The 18,199-nt window shown below is 40.0% G+C and overlaps 3 protein-coding genes across 3 annotated transcripts in view; all 3 read right to left on the reverse strand.

Moving 5' to 3' along the window:
- LOC106632596 (craniofacial development protein 2-like) overlaps positions 1–1,392 on the reverse strand; it is a 3,712-nt gene extending 2,320 nt beyond the window's left edge. The window contains 2 exon segments of the mRNA XM_042216257.1: positions 569–1,222; positions 1,224–1,392. Of these exon segments, the coding sequence (XP_042072191.1) occupies positions 569–1,222; positions 1,224–1,345 (776 nt within the window). The 5' untranslated portion in view covers positions 1,346–1,392.
- A 7,208-nt stretch (positions 1,393–8,600) lies between these two features.
- Positions 8,601–12,203, reverse strand: LOC121812963 (extracellular calcium-sensing receptor-like). The gene is made up of 8 exons (XM_042216256.1): positions 12,082–12,203; positions 11,530–11,824; positions 11,101–11,390; positions 10,681–10,976; positions 10,167–10,375; positions 9,841–10,062; positions 9,610–9,733; positions 8,601–9,505 (listed from the first exon to the last, which is right to left on the reverse strand). Exons 1-8 carry the CDS (start codon positions 12,186–12,188, stop codon positions 8,601–8,603), a joined length of 2,448 nt encoding a protein of 815 aa, XP_042072190.1. The 5' UTR covers positions 12,189–12,203.
- A 2,358-nt stretch (positions 12,204–14,561) lies between these two features.
- The window catches only part of LOC102311802 (extracellular calcium-sensing receptor-like), a 17,052-nt gene continuing 13,414 nt past the window's right edge, over positions 14,562–18,199 (reverse strand). The window contains exon 12 of the mRNA XM_042216258.1: positions 14,562–14,680. Coding sequence (XP_042072192.1) covers positions 14,562–14,680 — 119 coding nt within the window. The remainder of the gene's footprint in view (positions 14,681–18,199) is intronic.

Genomic DNA, 18,199 nt, shown 5'->3' on the forward strand with positions numbered 1-18,199 from the left:
GGATTACATTTTTTATTTTTCTCCGATATCCGATCCAGTAATTTAGGTCAGTATCGGACCGATACCGATACGTAATATTGGATCGGTCCATCTCTATCCAATACTAGTGCCAAACCGATACTTTTGAAACAGTGCCAGTGCTCAAACGGTGCTAGAACTGGTGCTTAAAGAATGGAGAACACAAATGTTGTCCAAAAACCTCTTATGTTTTTATTTTTAGCAGTCTTTTGTTTTATGGTTACTCCACCGTTGAAAATGGATGGAGATCTTTGTCTATAAATTTTGTCGCTGCCCTATGAATTTCGTCCACTTTTTCTTTGGTAATTTTAGCCTTTTTGGCCAGGGTTAAAGGAGTATCTGCCATCAAACAAGAAGACAGCCGCATGTAACTATGACGGTGTTTGCTAGTTCACCTTACATGCATTAATTTAATAACGTGGTTAGCCTACTCAACGTAAATTACACACAAACAACATTAAGCTACTCGCCCAGAGAAGAACGGCTGCTGCTCCCTAATCAGTAAAGTAACGGGATTACGTTTTTGGGGAAGTAATCAGTAATTAGTAACTGATTCAAGATGGCAAAGCGATTTCGGATCTCAGCGTTATATCGGTTGCGGAAATCGCAATCCTTGAGCTTGGCAACATCGAAAGGGCGTACGCGGCAAGCATCTTGTCTTGTTCGTTTGAGCCGCAACTGGAGCTTTGCCATAACAAGATAGTGGTCAGACCCAACATCCGCGCCGCGTCGAGTGACTACGTCAGCAGTAGCTGACCTCCATCGCCTCAATATGCAAATGTAGTCGATCTCATTTGCTGTTAGACCACCAGGGCTTTTCCACGTCTTCTTGTGAATTTGCTTATGACGAAAGTATGAGTTCCCGACGCAGAGATTGTTTGCCGCACAGAAACTAGTCAATCGCAGGCCATTGTCATTTGTATTCGCGGCCGATCCATGCGGGCCAATCATCTGCTCAAAGCCATTTCGATCAGGTCCAATCTCTGCGTTGAAGTCGCACATGAGTATGACGATGTCATGCCGGTGCACCTCGTCCAGAACCATTTGAAGCTCGTCGTAGAAGGCATTCTTGTCCATGTCATCGGCGTCCTCGGTCGGAGCACAAACTTCAATCACAGTGGTTTTCTCATGGGTGGAGATAAATCTTGCCACGATCAGTTGTTCAGAGACTGGTCGCCAACTGACCAGTGCGGCTGCCACTCGATCGCCCATTTCCAGTCCATCTTACCTTGCTCAGGCCCAAGATGTCCAACATGTATCGCTCAAACTCGCGCAGCACTTGTGCTAACCGTCCACTCTGGACTAAAGTTTTGACATTCCAAGTCATCAGACGGCGCTCTTCACCGCTAACATCTCGTATTCGATATTTCTCTCTTGTCGTTTCCGTAGCGGTAAAAGTTTTTATGGGGTCGAGTTGCTAGCCCAACGCCCAACCCTCCTCCTTTCTCATCCGGGCTTGGGACCGGCCATGGTGGAATTCAGGAAAGAAAAAAAAAAGCACCGAAATAAAGCACCGAAATGTGCGTTGCTTTTTGGTCTGGTTACTACCGTTTATGTCAGATATCGGTACCCATCCCCAGCCAGCAGTCAAATTGCACTTTTGGGATGATATGGTACTATGAGGCATAGTTTTTCAACATAACTCTGGGACAGGATGTTTCTGATTTTAGAGATATTGTGGAGCAGGGAAATTATTTTACTGCTATTGTTAAATAATCATCATCATTACCATTGCATTAATAATATAATCTGCAGGATTGATATTGTATTCAGAGGTTTAAACAGTGTGTGTCTTTTAGAAAGACTAAGTTGCAGCCTGACAGGAAGTTGCAGAGAGTTTGCAGAAGTGAAAGCAGAGTCTAAGTTATTCTGAGCAGGTTAGACGAGGCTATTTGAATTACTAGGTTATTCAAATTGTCTGTTATACTTTTATATTCTTTTACTAAGCTCTTAGTAGAGGTTCTTGATTAAAACATTTATTCAACATAGTACATATAGTTTCAGTTAGGTTATTACACATAAGGATGAGCCTCTGGTCTGGTAAAAGGTCAGAAGTGCAACGGGTGAGATGAGAGGGCATGTAAGGTCAACACATACACACACACACACACACACATTAGTAGACTCATTTATAGGTGAGAGGTTGGTCATGTTTGTCTCTGGAAAGAGGAACAGCGTCTGGTAGGATGTGGGGCTCGTGTTCCAGACGAGACGAAGACAACGTTCTTTTAAACTGTGTTAAAAGTCATTGTGGTTTTGATTTGACATGTGTATATATTCTGTCTGTGACGTATGAAGGGGCGTCGTTAATTCAAACCCTGATGCTATAAAAATCTTTGTATGCTTTGATTAAGTCGAAGATTAAATCCTGTCTGCATACAGAGTGGTCTTCCCACGCGTGTATTCATTAAACTCAATTGTTTGACCAAGATATTCTGGACCATGGTTGTTTGTACTCTCCTTCCTCAATATTATGTGAACCTTAACAATATTATGCCAATGTAAGAAATGCACTCCTGCATATTTGTTTAAGATGCACTTTGAAGGACATATTTTAGCTCGTAGCCACCTTGCTATCAGCATGGCCTCTTCACCTGTCCCTCCTGCACTTTCCTGCTCATTGTGTCAGATGTTTAGTTACTCCTCAGCCTCTAGCAATTATGTTGCTTGGAATAAATGTAACCTATTTTTAACTCTGGAGGCCATGATCAATGAATTGGAGACTCGGCTTCGCACCCTTGAAAACCACATAGCTAGCCAGTCCCCTGTAGCAGACTATCCCAAGCAGCCAGGGAAACAGGCTGGCTGGGTGACGGTAAAGAGGAAGCATAGTCTTAAACAGGTCAGAAGCAACTCGAGGAACTCCAGGAAGTATCTGGTTAAACACCATGTTCCAGAAATGTTAAGGCCAAGTACAAAAACGTCAGTTTTATCTGAATTTAGAAAAAGGAACTTAGAATTTTGGTCATCCAAGTCTTTATGTCTTTAAGACATTCTTGCAGTTTAACTAACTGATACATGTCATCTGGCTTCATGGTTTTAAGATTAGAGCATTAACTAATGGTAAAACATCTTTGAGAAGTCCTTTAGAAATGGGGTGTAGCAGACAAGTTGATGATTTGTAGGAAGTGATTACGAAAGTTAACTGTTGCAACTAAGAACCAAATGTCTCATAACAATGGGCCAGACACCATATAATCCAGAAGCACAACCCAAAATATACTCCAAGTGATGCGATTAGTGCATTTTCCAAGTCCACAAAACACATGTAGAATGGTGGGGCAAACTCGCACAAACCCTCAAATATCCTTGAAAGCATAAAGAGCTCATCCAGCAACTAGAACAAAAACTGTATTGTTCCTCCTGCATCTGAGGTTTGACTAATGAACGCTAATGAATGCAAATTATTAGACATATTTAAATAAAATACCAGATATATTATTGATAGATGCTGAAAAAGCTTTCGACTCTGTGAGATGGGAGTTTTTATTGCAAGCAATGCTTAGATTTGGGTTTAATGGGTCCATCATTACAATATTGAGGGCTTTGTATAATAGCCCAACTGCAAAAATAAAGATTAACGGTGAACTTTCAGATGCTTTTAAGCTTGAAAGGTAAAATAAAAGGGATTAATATTGCTGGAAGTGAGCAGAAATTGGCCTTGTTCGCAGATGATGTCTTGGTTTACTTATCAAAACCTACTGAATCACATATGGAGCTCATGTCAGTGGTAAAGGAGTATGGGCTATACTCGCAATATAAATTGAATATACAAAAAACACAAATTCTTAGTAGCTTTTATAGCCCCCCCCCAAAAAAAATAAAAATAAAAATAAATAAAAAGTAATAAATCTGCTCAGCAAATACAAACTAAGCTGTGACAAAAGAACTATCAAATATCTGGGCATAAACTTATCAATGGATATAACCAGTTTGGAAGAAATCAACTACCCCCTACTTAAAAAAGATATCATGCTAGATATTAGCAGATGGTCATTAACCCCTTATCTAAGCATCTCTTCTAGAGTGGATATCATAAAAATGAATATGCTCCCAAAGATACTGTACTTATTCCAGTCTGTTTCTATAGAAAACCCTGATAGATACTTTGTAGAATGGGATATGATCCTCTCAAGATTTATATGGGTGGGGAAAAAGCCAAGAGTTAAGTTCAAAACACTTCAGCTTCCCAAGGATAAAGGAGGATTAGGCCTCCCTTGCCTACAGGACTACTACAGTGCAACACAAATAAGAAATCTGGTGGGCTGGTGTAAACCTGGATACTGTTCAAGATGGAAAGAAGTGGAATTGTCCTTGGGAGGTAATTTCCCTATCGGGGCACTGATAGGAGATCCGTCAGAGTTACGACTCCTGGGAGACCTGGGCAACCCTTGGATAGTAAGTTCAATAAAGATATGGGAAAGAGTACTTAAAAAGTATCAATTAAACCAGAGGGCCGGATCCCTTAAGTGGTTTGCATATGACCCAGAATTTTTGCCTAGTAAGATCGACTCGACATTCAAAACATGGGCAAATAAAGGTCTCACCACATACAGTACCTTGTTGAAAAATGGAAAAGTGATGAGTTTCCAGGACCTTAAGAAAAAATTTGGGTTAGAAAATCAAGATTTTTTTAGATACTTGCAACTGAGGCTCTTCCTGAATATGAATATATGAATGACTAACCTCGTATTGTGGATGGATTATCTCAGTTGTTCTCCTGGCTGAAGTTTGGTCCTTTTACAGCATCCTGCCATGCGATTACATTTGTTCCTGACCACCGAGAACACTCACGTTAACTTTTATCAGTGGAAAAAAAGTTAGCTTGTTTATATTATGCTAACATAGCTGTGTCGCTAGCGGTCACGTAGCACATCATTATATACCAGCTAGCCCAGCAGCGTATGCGGTCAGCGTACAGCACACATATTACCAGCACCACTCGTACCTACAAGTCACGCTGTTTAGTTTTCTGTCTTCATTTATGCTGGAAGTGATAGCAGAGCTGTACGTTTTAATTTGTTTCCAAAACCCCGCAGTCAGGACATGCTATATTGTATTTAGATAGAAGCTAGCGAGCTAACTCCCTGCTAACTTCTAACTCCGTTAAATGTCATAAATTCCGTTTTCATGGATGCCTGGATGTTAAACTCAATTGTTACACCTGGTAGAGCAGAACGCTGATCATTTTATTAAAGATGAAAGACTTTAGACAGTTTTTCAACTCTCAGTAATGCCATAGTGATCGTTTGATATATGGACCTGCAGCGGAGTTTAGACCCAGACACGGCTAGTGACTGTCAGACTGAACAATCGGATACAATATGCATGTCCTTCATTCATCACTTTGTGGAACTTCAACGAACTTCTGCTCTCCCCCATATCACCTGCAAAGCCAGGCTTCTACCTTTCTACCTATAAAACCCGGAGAGCAGCCAAATGGCTGGTAGGCTTTTAGCTTAAGCTCTGTAGCCTGTCAGCCCCACAGTGTTGAAAGCTAAATACTGGCTATGAACATTCCCAACAGGTTAACAACCTACCATACTAACTATATAATTACGCAATGACTAGCCAATTTAGCTTCCCACTATTCGGCTTGTAAGCTAAAGCTTAGTGCTACTACAAGCCTAGTGGACCAGCGAACGGGCACTTTGGTCTGACTCTCCGCCTTTATAGGTGAGAAAAGAGCCTCAAACTCGGTGTCTGCTCATCTGGAGTTTAAAACCTTATGTCACTCATTCTTCAGCACAAAGTCTATCTTATAGTGGGCAGCATTGAATAAAAATTATGCGTTGAATACAATCTACTATAACTGGCTACAAATGAAGTCTCGGTAATCATTTTGCGTTGCTGCCAATACTGGACATTACCGGTATTATTTGTGCAAAAAAAAAACTATAATGTGCGAGATCTTTAAGTAACCATAGGACGTCCATGTGTTGCTGTTAATTTTTTTTTTTATGGGCAGATCGTTTTCAGGCTTCAAGTAGCACCATTATACCAACATTTCACATTCTAGACATTGTTTTAGGTGTATTTGACCAAAAGTTTGACTGAAAATTCACATGCAAGCTTTTTTTCAAGGCTGTGGTATTTGCCCGCAAACAATACCTTTCAGCTAGCTAAAACAGAATATTATGCTATCACGAGCAACATGGCTAATGCCTTTCACACAGCTTTGTCTCAACTCCAAAGAGCCACAGAAGTAAAAGCTCATAATAATAATTGAAACAATCTTTGAAAAAATGACTTACCAAGCATGGCAAACAACTCAAATATGTAGAGCAAAATGTTCTGAAACGGCTTCACTTCAGCTTCGATTGGAGCCGTGCTGGGGGCGGAGTCTGTGAATTTACTCTGTTGGTGTCATAGCCCCTGTAGGAGTTCAGAGTTAAGAGGTCAAGAGTTAATGTTTCCATTGTAACACCTCCAGATTTGACATAGAAACACTCATTTTTAACACTCGATTTTAACTACTATCATTTTACACCTCAGAGTTACATTAAAAGAATGTGACTCTGCTTAGAGTAAAATTAACTCTACTTTTGCAAGAAGACAACTAACACCAAAACATTTAACACTTTTGAATTTGCTGTGTATATTGAAAGCTCATGTTTAGTGTTTATATAGCATTTATTTGTGTGAAGTAAATCAGACTCAGACTGTCAAGATATATACTCTAAAACACTTCTTCAGTAAAGACTCAGAGAAGAGAAACACACAGAACTTCTTGCTAGCAAGGGCAGCCTCCAAACTGAGACTCGCACTGAGAAACTGCCCCTGTCTTTATTTATACTTCAGTGAGCGTTTGTTCCTTACAGGCTGAGTTCCTTCCTTAGAGTGTAGCCCCTTAAACGACTTCCCTTAACCTGCTGGTCTGGAAAATCCAACAGTTCATCTATATGTAAAGAAGCACTTAAACTAAAACTGACATAGCTACGTTAATCCTACCGTAAAACAATAAGACAAGGTACGACCTCTCTCATGCTCCCAGGATGTGGGGGTGAACACCCTAGAATGTTACAGACCTCCTAGGATGAGACATTCTTTCAATATGCCACCAACTATATACTTCTACACACAAATGATTACATGCAGCATTCTACCATATGCAAACTTATATCATTAAAAGATTATACTGACTACTAAGTACAATTTTCCTATTAACACAGACACATTCTGGAGGAAAGCAGAGACACATCGTGTCTTCTTTACTCTGCTCTTCACCGGCTTTTACAGGTAACATATTTGTCATTGTGGTCTTCATCCTTGGGACCCGTAACAGTGGCAGGCGGACTCATTTGAAGAATATTGGTTGAAATGGTTGAAATATGTCCAAAACGGAAGGCCCGATTTTGTATAATGTCATTGTATTTCTTTGTTTGTTTGTTTGTTTTTGTGTTATGTTTGGTTTTGTTTTGGTCCTTTTGTTTCTTTTGTTGTTGTTGTTGTTTTGCTTTGCTTTTCCTCCCACGGTGATTAAGTTGAATTTGTTGTACATGTTGTATAAATAAGAAAACTAATAAAACATAAAAAAAAAGAAAAAAAAAGAAATAGAGTATCACATATTAGCTTCTCTACATTGACTTCCTGTTAAATCCAAATCAAATTTAAATCCATCCATCCATCCATTCACATCCGCTTATCCTTTTCAGGGTCATGGGGGTGCTTGAGCCTATCCCAGCTGTCATAGGGCAAGAGGTGGGGTACACCCTGGACAGGTCGCCAGGGTTAAATCCATCTCATTAAATACAAGATGTTGAATAATCAGGTTTTACTTATCTTAGAGACCTCATAGTACCATAACACCCATATAAACAGCTTTGCACTTGGACTACAGGCTTATTTGCAGTTTCTAAGTTATTTAAAAGTAGAATCGGAGACAGAACCTTCAGCTTTCAGGGCCCTTTTCTGTGGAAACAGCTTTCAGTTTGGATTCAGAAGACAGACAACCCCTCTACCTTTCAGATAATCTTTTAAAATTTCCTGTTTGATAAAGCTTATAGTTAGGGCTAAATGGGATGACCCCACCTCATAATACCATATCACCAGAATAGAGTACTCCGATCTTGGCCTGCTGGCTTACTTGGTAGGTTATTGGTCTGCTTGGGGAGGTCCAATCATTTGTGCTTGATTAAATGCATTTATATGTCAGCTACACCTCAAAGTAGCATCAACATGAATTTCAGTGACACATATTTCCGAGGAGAACACTGCATGAACGTGTGTTTAAAATTGTGAAAAATAGGTGGATAAGACAATCATAACACCAAGCTCACGCAGTTGACATTAAAGTGACATCTGCAATTTTAAACTTGCTTTGTAGTAAAATAGAATAATTAACAGCAGCTGTGTCAAACTACTACCTCAGAACAATCTGGTTTAATTAAGAAATGTAAACTTATATTTATTTATTCACTTAAATGAAGTATTTGCACATTAAACAACAATTGGCAAACAATGGATAATGGAAATCCTTTATTTAAATAACATCAGAAAATGAAAATCTTTGTTATGTGCACTGAATACGTACAATTTGCTGCTGCTGTAGGAAGAGCAATAATTAACAAAGCTTTGATACATTATGATTGGTTTTTGTTCATTAAACATTTTTTCGTGTTCTTCTCAGGCTTAAACAATATGATAAAGCACTTGGGAGCAAATATACACAGCATTAGTCCAAAGCTGGAGGCCAGAATGGCAAAAATTTCCACAACCACAGTGAATTTCCCAGGAGAGCTGACATATGCTGGGATAAAGGTGATCCACACTGCACAAAATATCAGCATGCTGAAGGTGATAAGCTTGGCTTCATTGAAATTATCAGGTAATTTGCGGGCTAAAACAGCTAAAACAAAGCAAAAGGAAGCAAGCAGGCCTATGTAACCGAGCACAACCCAGAAGCCAACAGCAGAGCCTAATGCACATTCCAATATGATTATCTCCTTGTATGTGGTTAGATTTTTTATTGGGACTGGAGGGCTCACTACCAACCAAATTGTACATATTAAAACTTGAATAAAGGTGAAAGACATAACAGTCATTCTTTGCTGTAGAGGACCAAACCATTTCATCACATTACTACCTGGAAGTGTTGCTTTAAAAGCTATTAAAACCACTATAGTTTTCCCAAGTACACAGGAGATACAGAGTACAAAGGTGATCCCAAATGCAGTGTGGCGCAGCATGCAGGACCACTCAGATGGTGCTCCAATGAAAGTTAATGAACATAAAAAACACAGAGTGAGAGAGATGAGCAGCAGGAAGCTCAGCTCAGAGTTGTTGGCTCGGACAATTGGAGATGTCCTGTGATAAAAGAATATAGCCGCAGTTATAATGGCAAGAAAGGCACCTAGAATTGAGAATGTAGCCAGGGTGATTCCAAGGATGTCTTGAAATGAAAGAAACTCTACAGGTTTAGGGATACAAGTGTCTCTCTTTGCATTAGGCCAGAACTCTTTGTGGCAGGGTAAACAATCAGTTGAATCTAAATGAAAAAAAAAAGGAGAGGCTGCTAGGAATTTATTCATTGTAAATTGTATTTTTCAGTATAAAACGATTTTAAATACATGGACACACATTAGATTTTACCTGTAATATTACTGATCTCTCCTTCAGGACATGCTATGCAGTCATAACAGCAGATGGGTTTTCCTTTCTTTATTACTTTCCGAGTTCCTAGAGGACAACTGCCACTGCACACTGACACTGGCACCTGTGAACGACATAAACGAACCATAATAGATTTAAATGTTTGCTATATAAGTGTAAGGATTCCATGCTCCAAAATTAAAATATTTAGATTCTTGTCCATAGACTTACGTTTGTGCTATTTTCCATCCAGGTTACATTTCTGTTAATTCTAAACTCCTTGCCCACTGGTAGTGACGTATCATACAGTCCTACAGTTACTATCTCAGTGATGCCACTCTCGTGTTTTTGCCAGTTTATCAGGTCATAAATAGCCACAGGATCCCCATTAGCATTAAAAGACACATCATAACCATTTTGGGAAAAATTTACTTTCTGCAATTCAGTTAAAACCTGAAAGGATGAGTTAAGACAGAAAGGGAGGGGAAAGAAAGAAAAATGTTTAAAAGTTAAATAATTAATAACAATACCGCAATTCATCCTTTGTTTAATCTTACCTGTTTGGGCTCTAACTTGGTTAGTTTGTCACACTGAGCTGTGACATTTTTTCCATGACACACTGCATTATGAATGGCATGTGCTATTGCATACACAGCCTTGTACACCATGTTAGTAATTCTGAGCTGAGATGTGTCAGTATATTGGCTTTTGAGGTTTTGTATGTCTTCAGTTCCATCGCACACTTTCTCGTCTACAGTAGCAGTACCTACAGAAAAACGAACGAACATAAACATATGTTTTCACCATTGAAGTTTGATCTAGATTTCCTACATTTTGTTTGACAAATCTGAAAAATTCTAAATGTAATAGATTTAAATACATAAAATCTATACCATCCAAACAAAGCCACTCAAATTAAACCTTAGAAGTAATTAAATCAAAGACATTCAACCTTTGTTAATCTCATATTCATCATCAGAATTGTTAGAGTATGAGGATGTCTTGGTTTATGAAGCAGCATTAGCCTTTGTAACACCAAAGGGTTTTCTGTAAGCAAGAAAACTTTCTTACTTTTTTTCAGTCTACAGTTGAATGCATCCTCCCAAAACTCAGTGAGCACCGATGAAGCAGTGATTTCAAAGAAAGAGAGATTCAGCAGGAAGTCTCTGAGACCTGGGATTGCAGACTTCGGAATACCAAATCCAATGGCCCCAGCACAGAAACTGTACCTTGTTAATTCTGTGTTGGTTACCCATGACTCACTGCCTATCCACTGGCGAGGTGGGAAAGGCTCACGTGAAAGCTCCTCCAACAGGATCTTCATGTCTCCAAAAGATGCAAATGCCACAACAACAACAGCTTTAGACCTTGAGATACAAAATAATGCATTAAAAACATTTTTTATTGCATTATAACATGACATAAAAATTTACTTAAAAAAGGACGCTAATTTCCACACATACAGTAATTCACATGTTATGATATAGAAACCTGCGGATAACATCTGCTACTTTTTGGATCCTGCTCTGTGGGTTTGTCCGATAGAAAGATAAAGAGTATTCCACACAGATCCCCTCTTTCTGAGCTGCTTCTAGAAAAGAAGCCATGCCATTATTTCCATAATCCGAATCCGACCGAACAGCACCTATCCAAGTCCAGCCAAAGTGTTTTATCAACTTGGCTAGAGCAGCTGCTTGAAACTGGTCACTGGGAATTGTTCTGAAGAAATTTGGGTACTGCTGCTTGTTAGACAAACATGCACATGTGGAAAAATAGCTCACCTAAGAAATACAAAAAAAATATATATACACATACATAAATAAAATAAAATATTGTACCTCTGAAAGAGCTATAGAATCAAAAATCATGAACATGCATGTCTTAAATGTAAAAAATATGCTAAAAATTCAAATTATTTACAAGAGGAATGTTAAATGGACTGATGAGACGTGAGATACTGATGGAAGGTGAAGATCCAGAGTCCCCGACAACAGCCATCACCATACCAGACTGAGAACAATTGTTACCAGTTGAAAATGTAGGGTCCAGGCTATTCAAAAACTGAAATGCCACGTGCACTGCAACAGGTACTAACGCACATGAATCATAGATCTGGTATCCAAGCTTAATTCCAGGTAGTAGTTCTGTACTGTTATTGATCTCTTCTATGGCAAAGACCATCGCACGTGAAAAGCGCAGTTCACGGGTATCAATGCTGCAGACAATTATGTCACTGTTAGAATTATTCTACAAAGAATAAGATCAATTTCAAGATTGATCAAGTGAAAGGACAAAAGGCTAATACAATAACGATATGCACATATCTTCATTTTATTCATATGCACACATACATATATATCTCTATCTATCTATCTATCTATCTATCTATCTATCTATCTATCTATCTATCAGAGAGAGAAACTTTTTGTTTTTGTTTTCATCTTTGCTCACCCACATACTGCTTTTACTGACCTCCCTTTGCATTTCACAGCCTCAGGCATGCTGGTGTAGTTATTGTAAACTGTGTGCATGTAGGCATGAAGGGAGAACGATCCGCCAATGATAAAATCACCATCCATTGAGAATGCAGATAGACGAGTGCTACCCTGCAGCTTACATGTCACAGATGAAGCCTCAGTACGAGGACGAGCTCCAGTAAGCCTAGTCCTTTGATTCAGACAATCTAGACACACAGCCCATTCAGCAGCTGATTTTAACTGAAAAAAATACACTGCCAATATCACACCAATTATAAGACCTGCTACCTTCATCCCTGCTTGATGTCAGGTGTTTACATATGAGTGGTTTTTACACTCATTTATATAGGCATTTATATAATTTTTTTTTTCAAAAGGACATACCCTTATGTAATAGCCTTCGAATAAGTCTTTAATATAAGTCTTTAATATAATTTCTACATAAGGTATACCTTATGTCCCCAGATTTTTTTCTTTATTTAAAAGTAACTATGTTAAATAATATGTATGGTATTTTGTATGGTACTGTATTTTTAATAACCAAAAGGCTGTTTGGTTATTACTTTTTGCATTTTGTAAAATGGAAAGTAAAGTCTAACAACACAAACTTAATGATATAGAAACACAAGTCTTAGTTTTTGTCTACTAATTTTCAAGGTCATTAAAGGAAAAAAAAACCCCAAAACAACCTGTAAGCAACCTGTAATATGAAAACAAAACAATTTACATCATCCTGCATAATATCCTCAATGAATTCCTTCACCTTACAATTTAGAGTGGCAGTACAGTTTTTGCTTGATGGGTACATCTGCATTACTGAGCAAAAGTGTTTAAATGTGATTTCTGATTTTCTGATATTCCTCGAGGTTATGTCAATCAAGATCATCAAGAAAATCCGGAGCCTTTAGGAAACATCCAAGGGGTCTAGCAACCAAGGAGTTAATAAACTCTGGGGTCCAGGGTATAATTGGCCATTTTCAACTACTTTTGATTTTACCTCTACATTACACCTTTAAAAACTGTTGATTTGCCTTGTTTGGTATCATGCTTTTCAGCACAACCTCACATGTCTGAATTTACAGTTATGTTTTCATTTTGACATACTGTATTAACACAATTGATCTAAAATCAGACAAAAAAAAAAAAAACCAAGTAGAAAGAGTTATATTTTCTACTGTAACAACCACAAACATGTTTAATTAATCATATTTCATAACTTTAAATGCAAATATAAATTGTCAAGTTTAAAATCATATGCACAAGTTTTGCAAACAAAAAAGTTATTTGCAGCCATTTACCTTTTACCCCTTTTTTTAAATAACCATTTCAAACTATTTACATAACAATCAGGTATTCCGCATTCAGTATGATGCAACACAAATTATCTGTGCCACTCCAAATATTTCTGTCCACTATAAAGGAGAACATCACAGCCTGATACCTGCAGGGCAGAAAGCGATAGGTGTATCACTCCTGTTCTCTACCTGGAGACAGCAGTCACCTCATTTTTTCTGACACACAACACAAAACTATCCACAACATTACACACTAACTACACGAGACAACACATTAACTACACACTCCAAACATGCTAAACCTCACAAATCTGGCAGGGTTTTTTTTGTTTTTGGTCATAAGCAGAGAGTGCTTGCCAGTGCTGTCCTTAGACAGTAAACGTGACGAAACTATTGACGAAAAAACGCGTATATATTGTTTATCATGACTCTGGTTTTATGTGGCCCATCAACACAATTTAAAAACTGGTATATATCACATTGCTGCTTTGTCATCTTGAAGTGGTCATGTGATTGGCTTACCACGACTACTTTATTCTTCCTAAGTCAAACAGCAGCACTCATGCGATTGTTTTGCACCCTTAGCTCCAGGTGTTGTGCCAAAAAGTGGTCATCCGGCAGAAAGTGATTGCCGTACGCGGGAGCTGGTTAAAGCTGTAGCACCCAGATTACTTACGTAGTCAGCTACTTCCATGCAACTGATATAAGATGCAGTAAGCTGAACACAGCTTCAACCGTCTGTTTGTTGAAAAATAGTAACACAACTGCACTGTATTTTCTTGTTAGTAGTGGTAACAGTGTTGTAACAATAGAAATAGAAATTAGTTACATTACTAGTTACTGAAAAAACGCCGTTAGTAACGCTGTTACGTATAACGCTGTTACGTATAACGCCATCATTCCCATCACTGGTCATCCTCCTCGTCTGCATATTCTGCTTTCTCAACAGAATGCATGTTAGTGGGACTCAGAAAGTTCTTTGAAGTATTCCTTTCGCCACCTGTATATAACCTCAGTTGAATGTCAGCAGCACCCCACATCGACTGTACATGTTCAGAGTGGAGCACCAGTTTCCCTGCTTGAGCCACCTGATGATTTTGGTTTGCCAGAATTATTCAAGGCAGTCTGAAAGTCTTGTTCTATACCCTCACTGAACCCATCCAACACCCGAGTTGTTCCTTCAACGACTGCCCGAGCCACACTCCACAGCTACCCCTAAACTCCCACAGGCTAACCAAGCCCAATAGGACTCCTTGCGCTTGATGGCTCCTTGATGACGTCCTCTCTGGTAACCACCATCTAACTCAGGGATAAGGGGTTAGCACCACAACAGGCACCAAGCACCTTGCAGCTCTTTGGAGCTGCCTCAGCAATGGAGGTGCAGAACATGGACCATTTGGGTCCCTAGCGTCCCTTGGACCTGCCAGGCTGTCCCAGTGCACCCAGATTATTTCTTTAGGTGCACCAGGCTTGTAGTGCATGCTCCCCCATCACCTGATCCAACTCAGACCAGAGTCCAGCCATTCTTTAGGAGACTGATTCAGTGTTCCCAGTAGCCAGCTTCGATAGCCAGAAATGGGACAGCCAGGGCCTCTTCCCTGACTGCCGCTGGACACAGCCCCTACACCACCTTCTGCTGTTTATGGCCCTACAGTAGAGTGAGTTATGCCGTTTCTTTGGGCTGCAGGACCACCTCTGTGACTTGCCAACTTATGATGCTGGATATTACGGTACACATGGTCTAGTGTACCATAACCGTAGTACCGTAGTGTTCCCTATTTCCCCCTTGAAGGACATTTAACAAGTTGGTGGAATTGGGGAGCACAGATTTCAAACATGTCTTATTAAAGTCCCCAGGAACAATATGGACATGTGCACTCTCTACTGTTTACTGATAATAAGTTAGATGTGGTTGAGTGCTGCGCTAACGTTAGCATTGAGGAGGAATGTAAACAATGGTAATTATGGCTATCGTTAGTTGGTGGGGTAGAGAAAAGGGTCTGCGCTAAATGGACATCGCCTCCAAGTCCAGTGAACAGGGACCATCTTTTATTCTACTGTTATGGCACCAGTCCTGAAGCACACAAGCATAGAGCCCACCAACCCTTCCCTTACTGGAGTCTTGGTTGTGGTCCTGGTGGTGTAATGTCTGGCCAAGTACCTCTACTGAGGCATTAGGAATGTTTGGATGGAGCCAAGATTCCGTTACAATCAGTAGACAACACTCCTGGACAAAGCAGTTGTAGTAAATCTCTGACTGTAGCTCTTCCGTTTTGTTTGCTGGGATCTGGCATTGCTGAGGAAGATGATTGGAAGTGGGCTGTTTGTGTTGTTGTTTTGCAGCTGGAGATAATGCCAGCTTTTGTTTATTCTCCCTGCACCATCTGTGTTGTTTGTTTTTCCCCAAAATAACCCATGGCGCACTCACAATCTTGGGTGGGATACTGTCAGTCCTATCCAAATTAAAATCCCAGTTCAGGCTGAAGCTGATATCTATTAGTTCTTGTAATTATTAGTTCCTGTAACTAACAGACATCACCTGAAAGTTATCAGTGCATTGCAGGACAACATAACAAAATGGCATATATAACACAAAAAGGCTTATAGAGCAATTCAGTACATAGAGGATGCCATCATTATCACCCTTCACAGAGGGCTGAGTCATCTGGAGAACATGAACAGCTAGGTGAGGATGCTCTTTGTGAACTACAGCTCAGTGTTAAACACCATAATCCCATCCTTATCAACAAACTGGACCATCTTCACATTCCCCCTGCCACCCGCTCCTCGATCAAAGATTTCCTCACCAACGGGACAGATCAGTCAGACTCATCCCCTACCTCTCCACCAAACTCTCACTCAGCAGTGGATCCCTGCAGGCCTGCATTCTTAGCCCAGTACTGTACACCCAGTATATTGCTGTACACCAGGGGTAGGCAACCTTTCTGATGACGAGTGCCATCTAAAATTTCCTCAGAAGTCAATGTGCCATATGATTGCATTAGCAATAAATTTAATAATGCTCTATATTAACAGTTACACACTATATAGAACCACTTTATAGAATTATATTTGTTCTCAGATGTTGGCAGCTATCAGCGGATAGTTATCAGCTATTTTGAAACCAAAAAAAAGACACTTTTTATCCATAACAAGAACTCCATAACAGCAAATGAACTGTACAACAGAAAATGCAAATGCTATTTATGGTCTCCTCACAACAACGATAAGAAAAATAAACTGGACCAATATAGCATGTTTGTTAATACAGAGATACACATGTTAATGTGTAATGTCGCATTAACTGGCATTAACTCAGCCAGTTAATGCAAGACAAATCTAGCTGCTCATTAAAGCTTTCTGGTTTGATCAGAAAATAAAACATTGGTCCATTCACCTGAAAGTCCCAAAAATGCATTGTGTCTCGAAACTGTAAAAAGTCAGCAGAACAAAAATAAACTCCACCTAAACTTGGTTTATATCTGACCCAGATAGACTGCAGGTCATAACTTCTTACCTGAAGTTCAGTTCACCTGACACTCGGACCGGCGGCTGCCTCGGGGATCTCCTCTTGCCTCCGCTTTCTCTCATCCACCTGCTGGCCTCCACCACTTGCTAATGTTACTGAATCTGTGGATGCACCGCCATAGCCACCACCAAATAACTGAGTTATTTTTTACACACTGGACAGCATCTGGCCAATCCACCACCTTTCATACCGTTACAAAAAAAAAAAAAAGAAAATCATTGGCCCACTGAGCAAATGCCCAGTATGCCCGATGGCCAGTCCAGCTATGGTCGTGCCATCAGTTAACCCTTTGAGTGCCAGCTGTGGAACGCCTAGGGTTGCCGACCCCTGCTGTACACCAATCCACCCAACCAACCTCATTGTAACCACTGTGGTTGGGCTCACTTCTGATGGAGATGAGACAGTGTATAGAGTGGAAATAGAGAATTTGTCATGCTGGTGCTCCAAAGAAAACTTGAAGCTGAATGTTCATAAAACAAAAGAACTCATCATGGATTTCACGAGTCTCCTCTCATAAATAGAGAATGGGTGGAATCCGTCTCCACATTTAGGTTTCTGGGCAAGCACATCTCGATTAATCTCACCTTGACCAACAACACTAATGAAGGCCCATCAGGCAAGTATCCTGAAAAGGAATGACCTGGACCAGTGGCTGTCGTTGGCCTTTTTACCACTCCTCAGTTGACAGCATCAGATCCTCCCGTCCCTAAAATTGCCAATCTATTCTTCAAATTTCTGTAAATTTAATAAAAAATGTATGTTTCAGTACACCATTCAATTTACTTTATTTATAATAGTTTTTCTTGTTTGTTTGTTTTATGTTCTTGCTGGTATTTGTCGTTCTCTAAAACCTAAAAGAGAATTGTGGATTTGATCAACTGGTCTCTGAATGCTATTGACACCCTTTTCTCAATGAGAAATCTGGGCTCGGGAGAGCCTGAGTGCCCTGGAGGGACTTTCCCTGCCGGATACACGATGGACGGGTGGCAGAACTGGAGGATCATGTGCCTGGCGGGACTGTTGATCGAGGACGCTGAAGATATCTATCTATTTGGAACCATGATAACAGGGTTCATGCTGATCGGAGTTGGCTTAGCCCTGGTTTATCAGAGAAATAAGAGAGCGGAACTGGCTGTTCAAACCCCCCCAAGGCTGCCCGCTGGAATCGAAATGGAACGAGGCGCAACCTCTCACAACGAACGTAATATGGTCAACACCTTGGAGACGCTTGCAGCTGCTGTGAAGGCTCAAAACAACACCATTGAGCGTATGAGGGGAAACATCAGAGA

Source organism: Haplochromis burtoni, unplaced genomic scaffold (genome assembly GCF_018398535.1).
Source record: "Haplochromis burtoni strain Fernald_Lab_line unplaced genomic scaffold, NCSU_Asbu1 Contig_985, whole genome shotgun sequence".
Lineage (NCBI taxonomy): Eukaryota > Metazoa > Chordata > Actinopteri > Cichliformes > Cichlidae > Haplochromis > Haplochromis burtoni.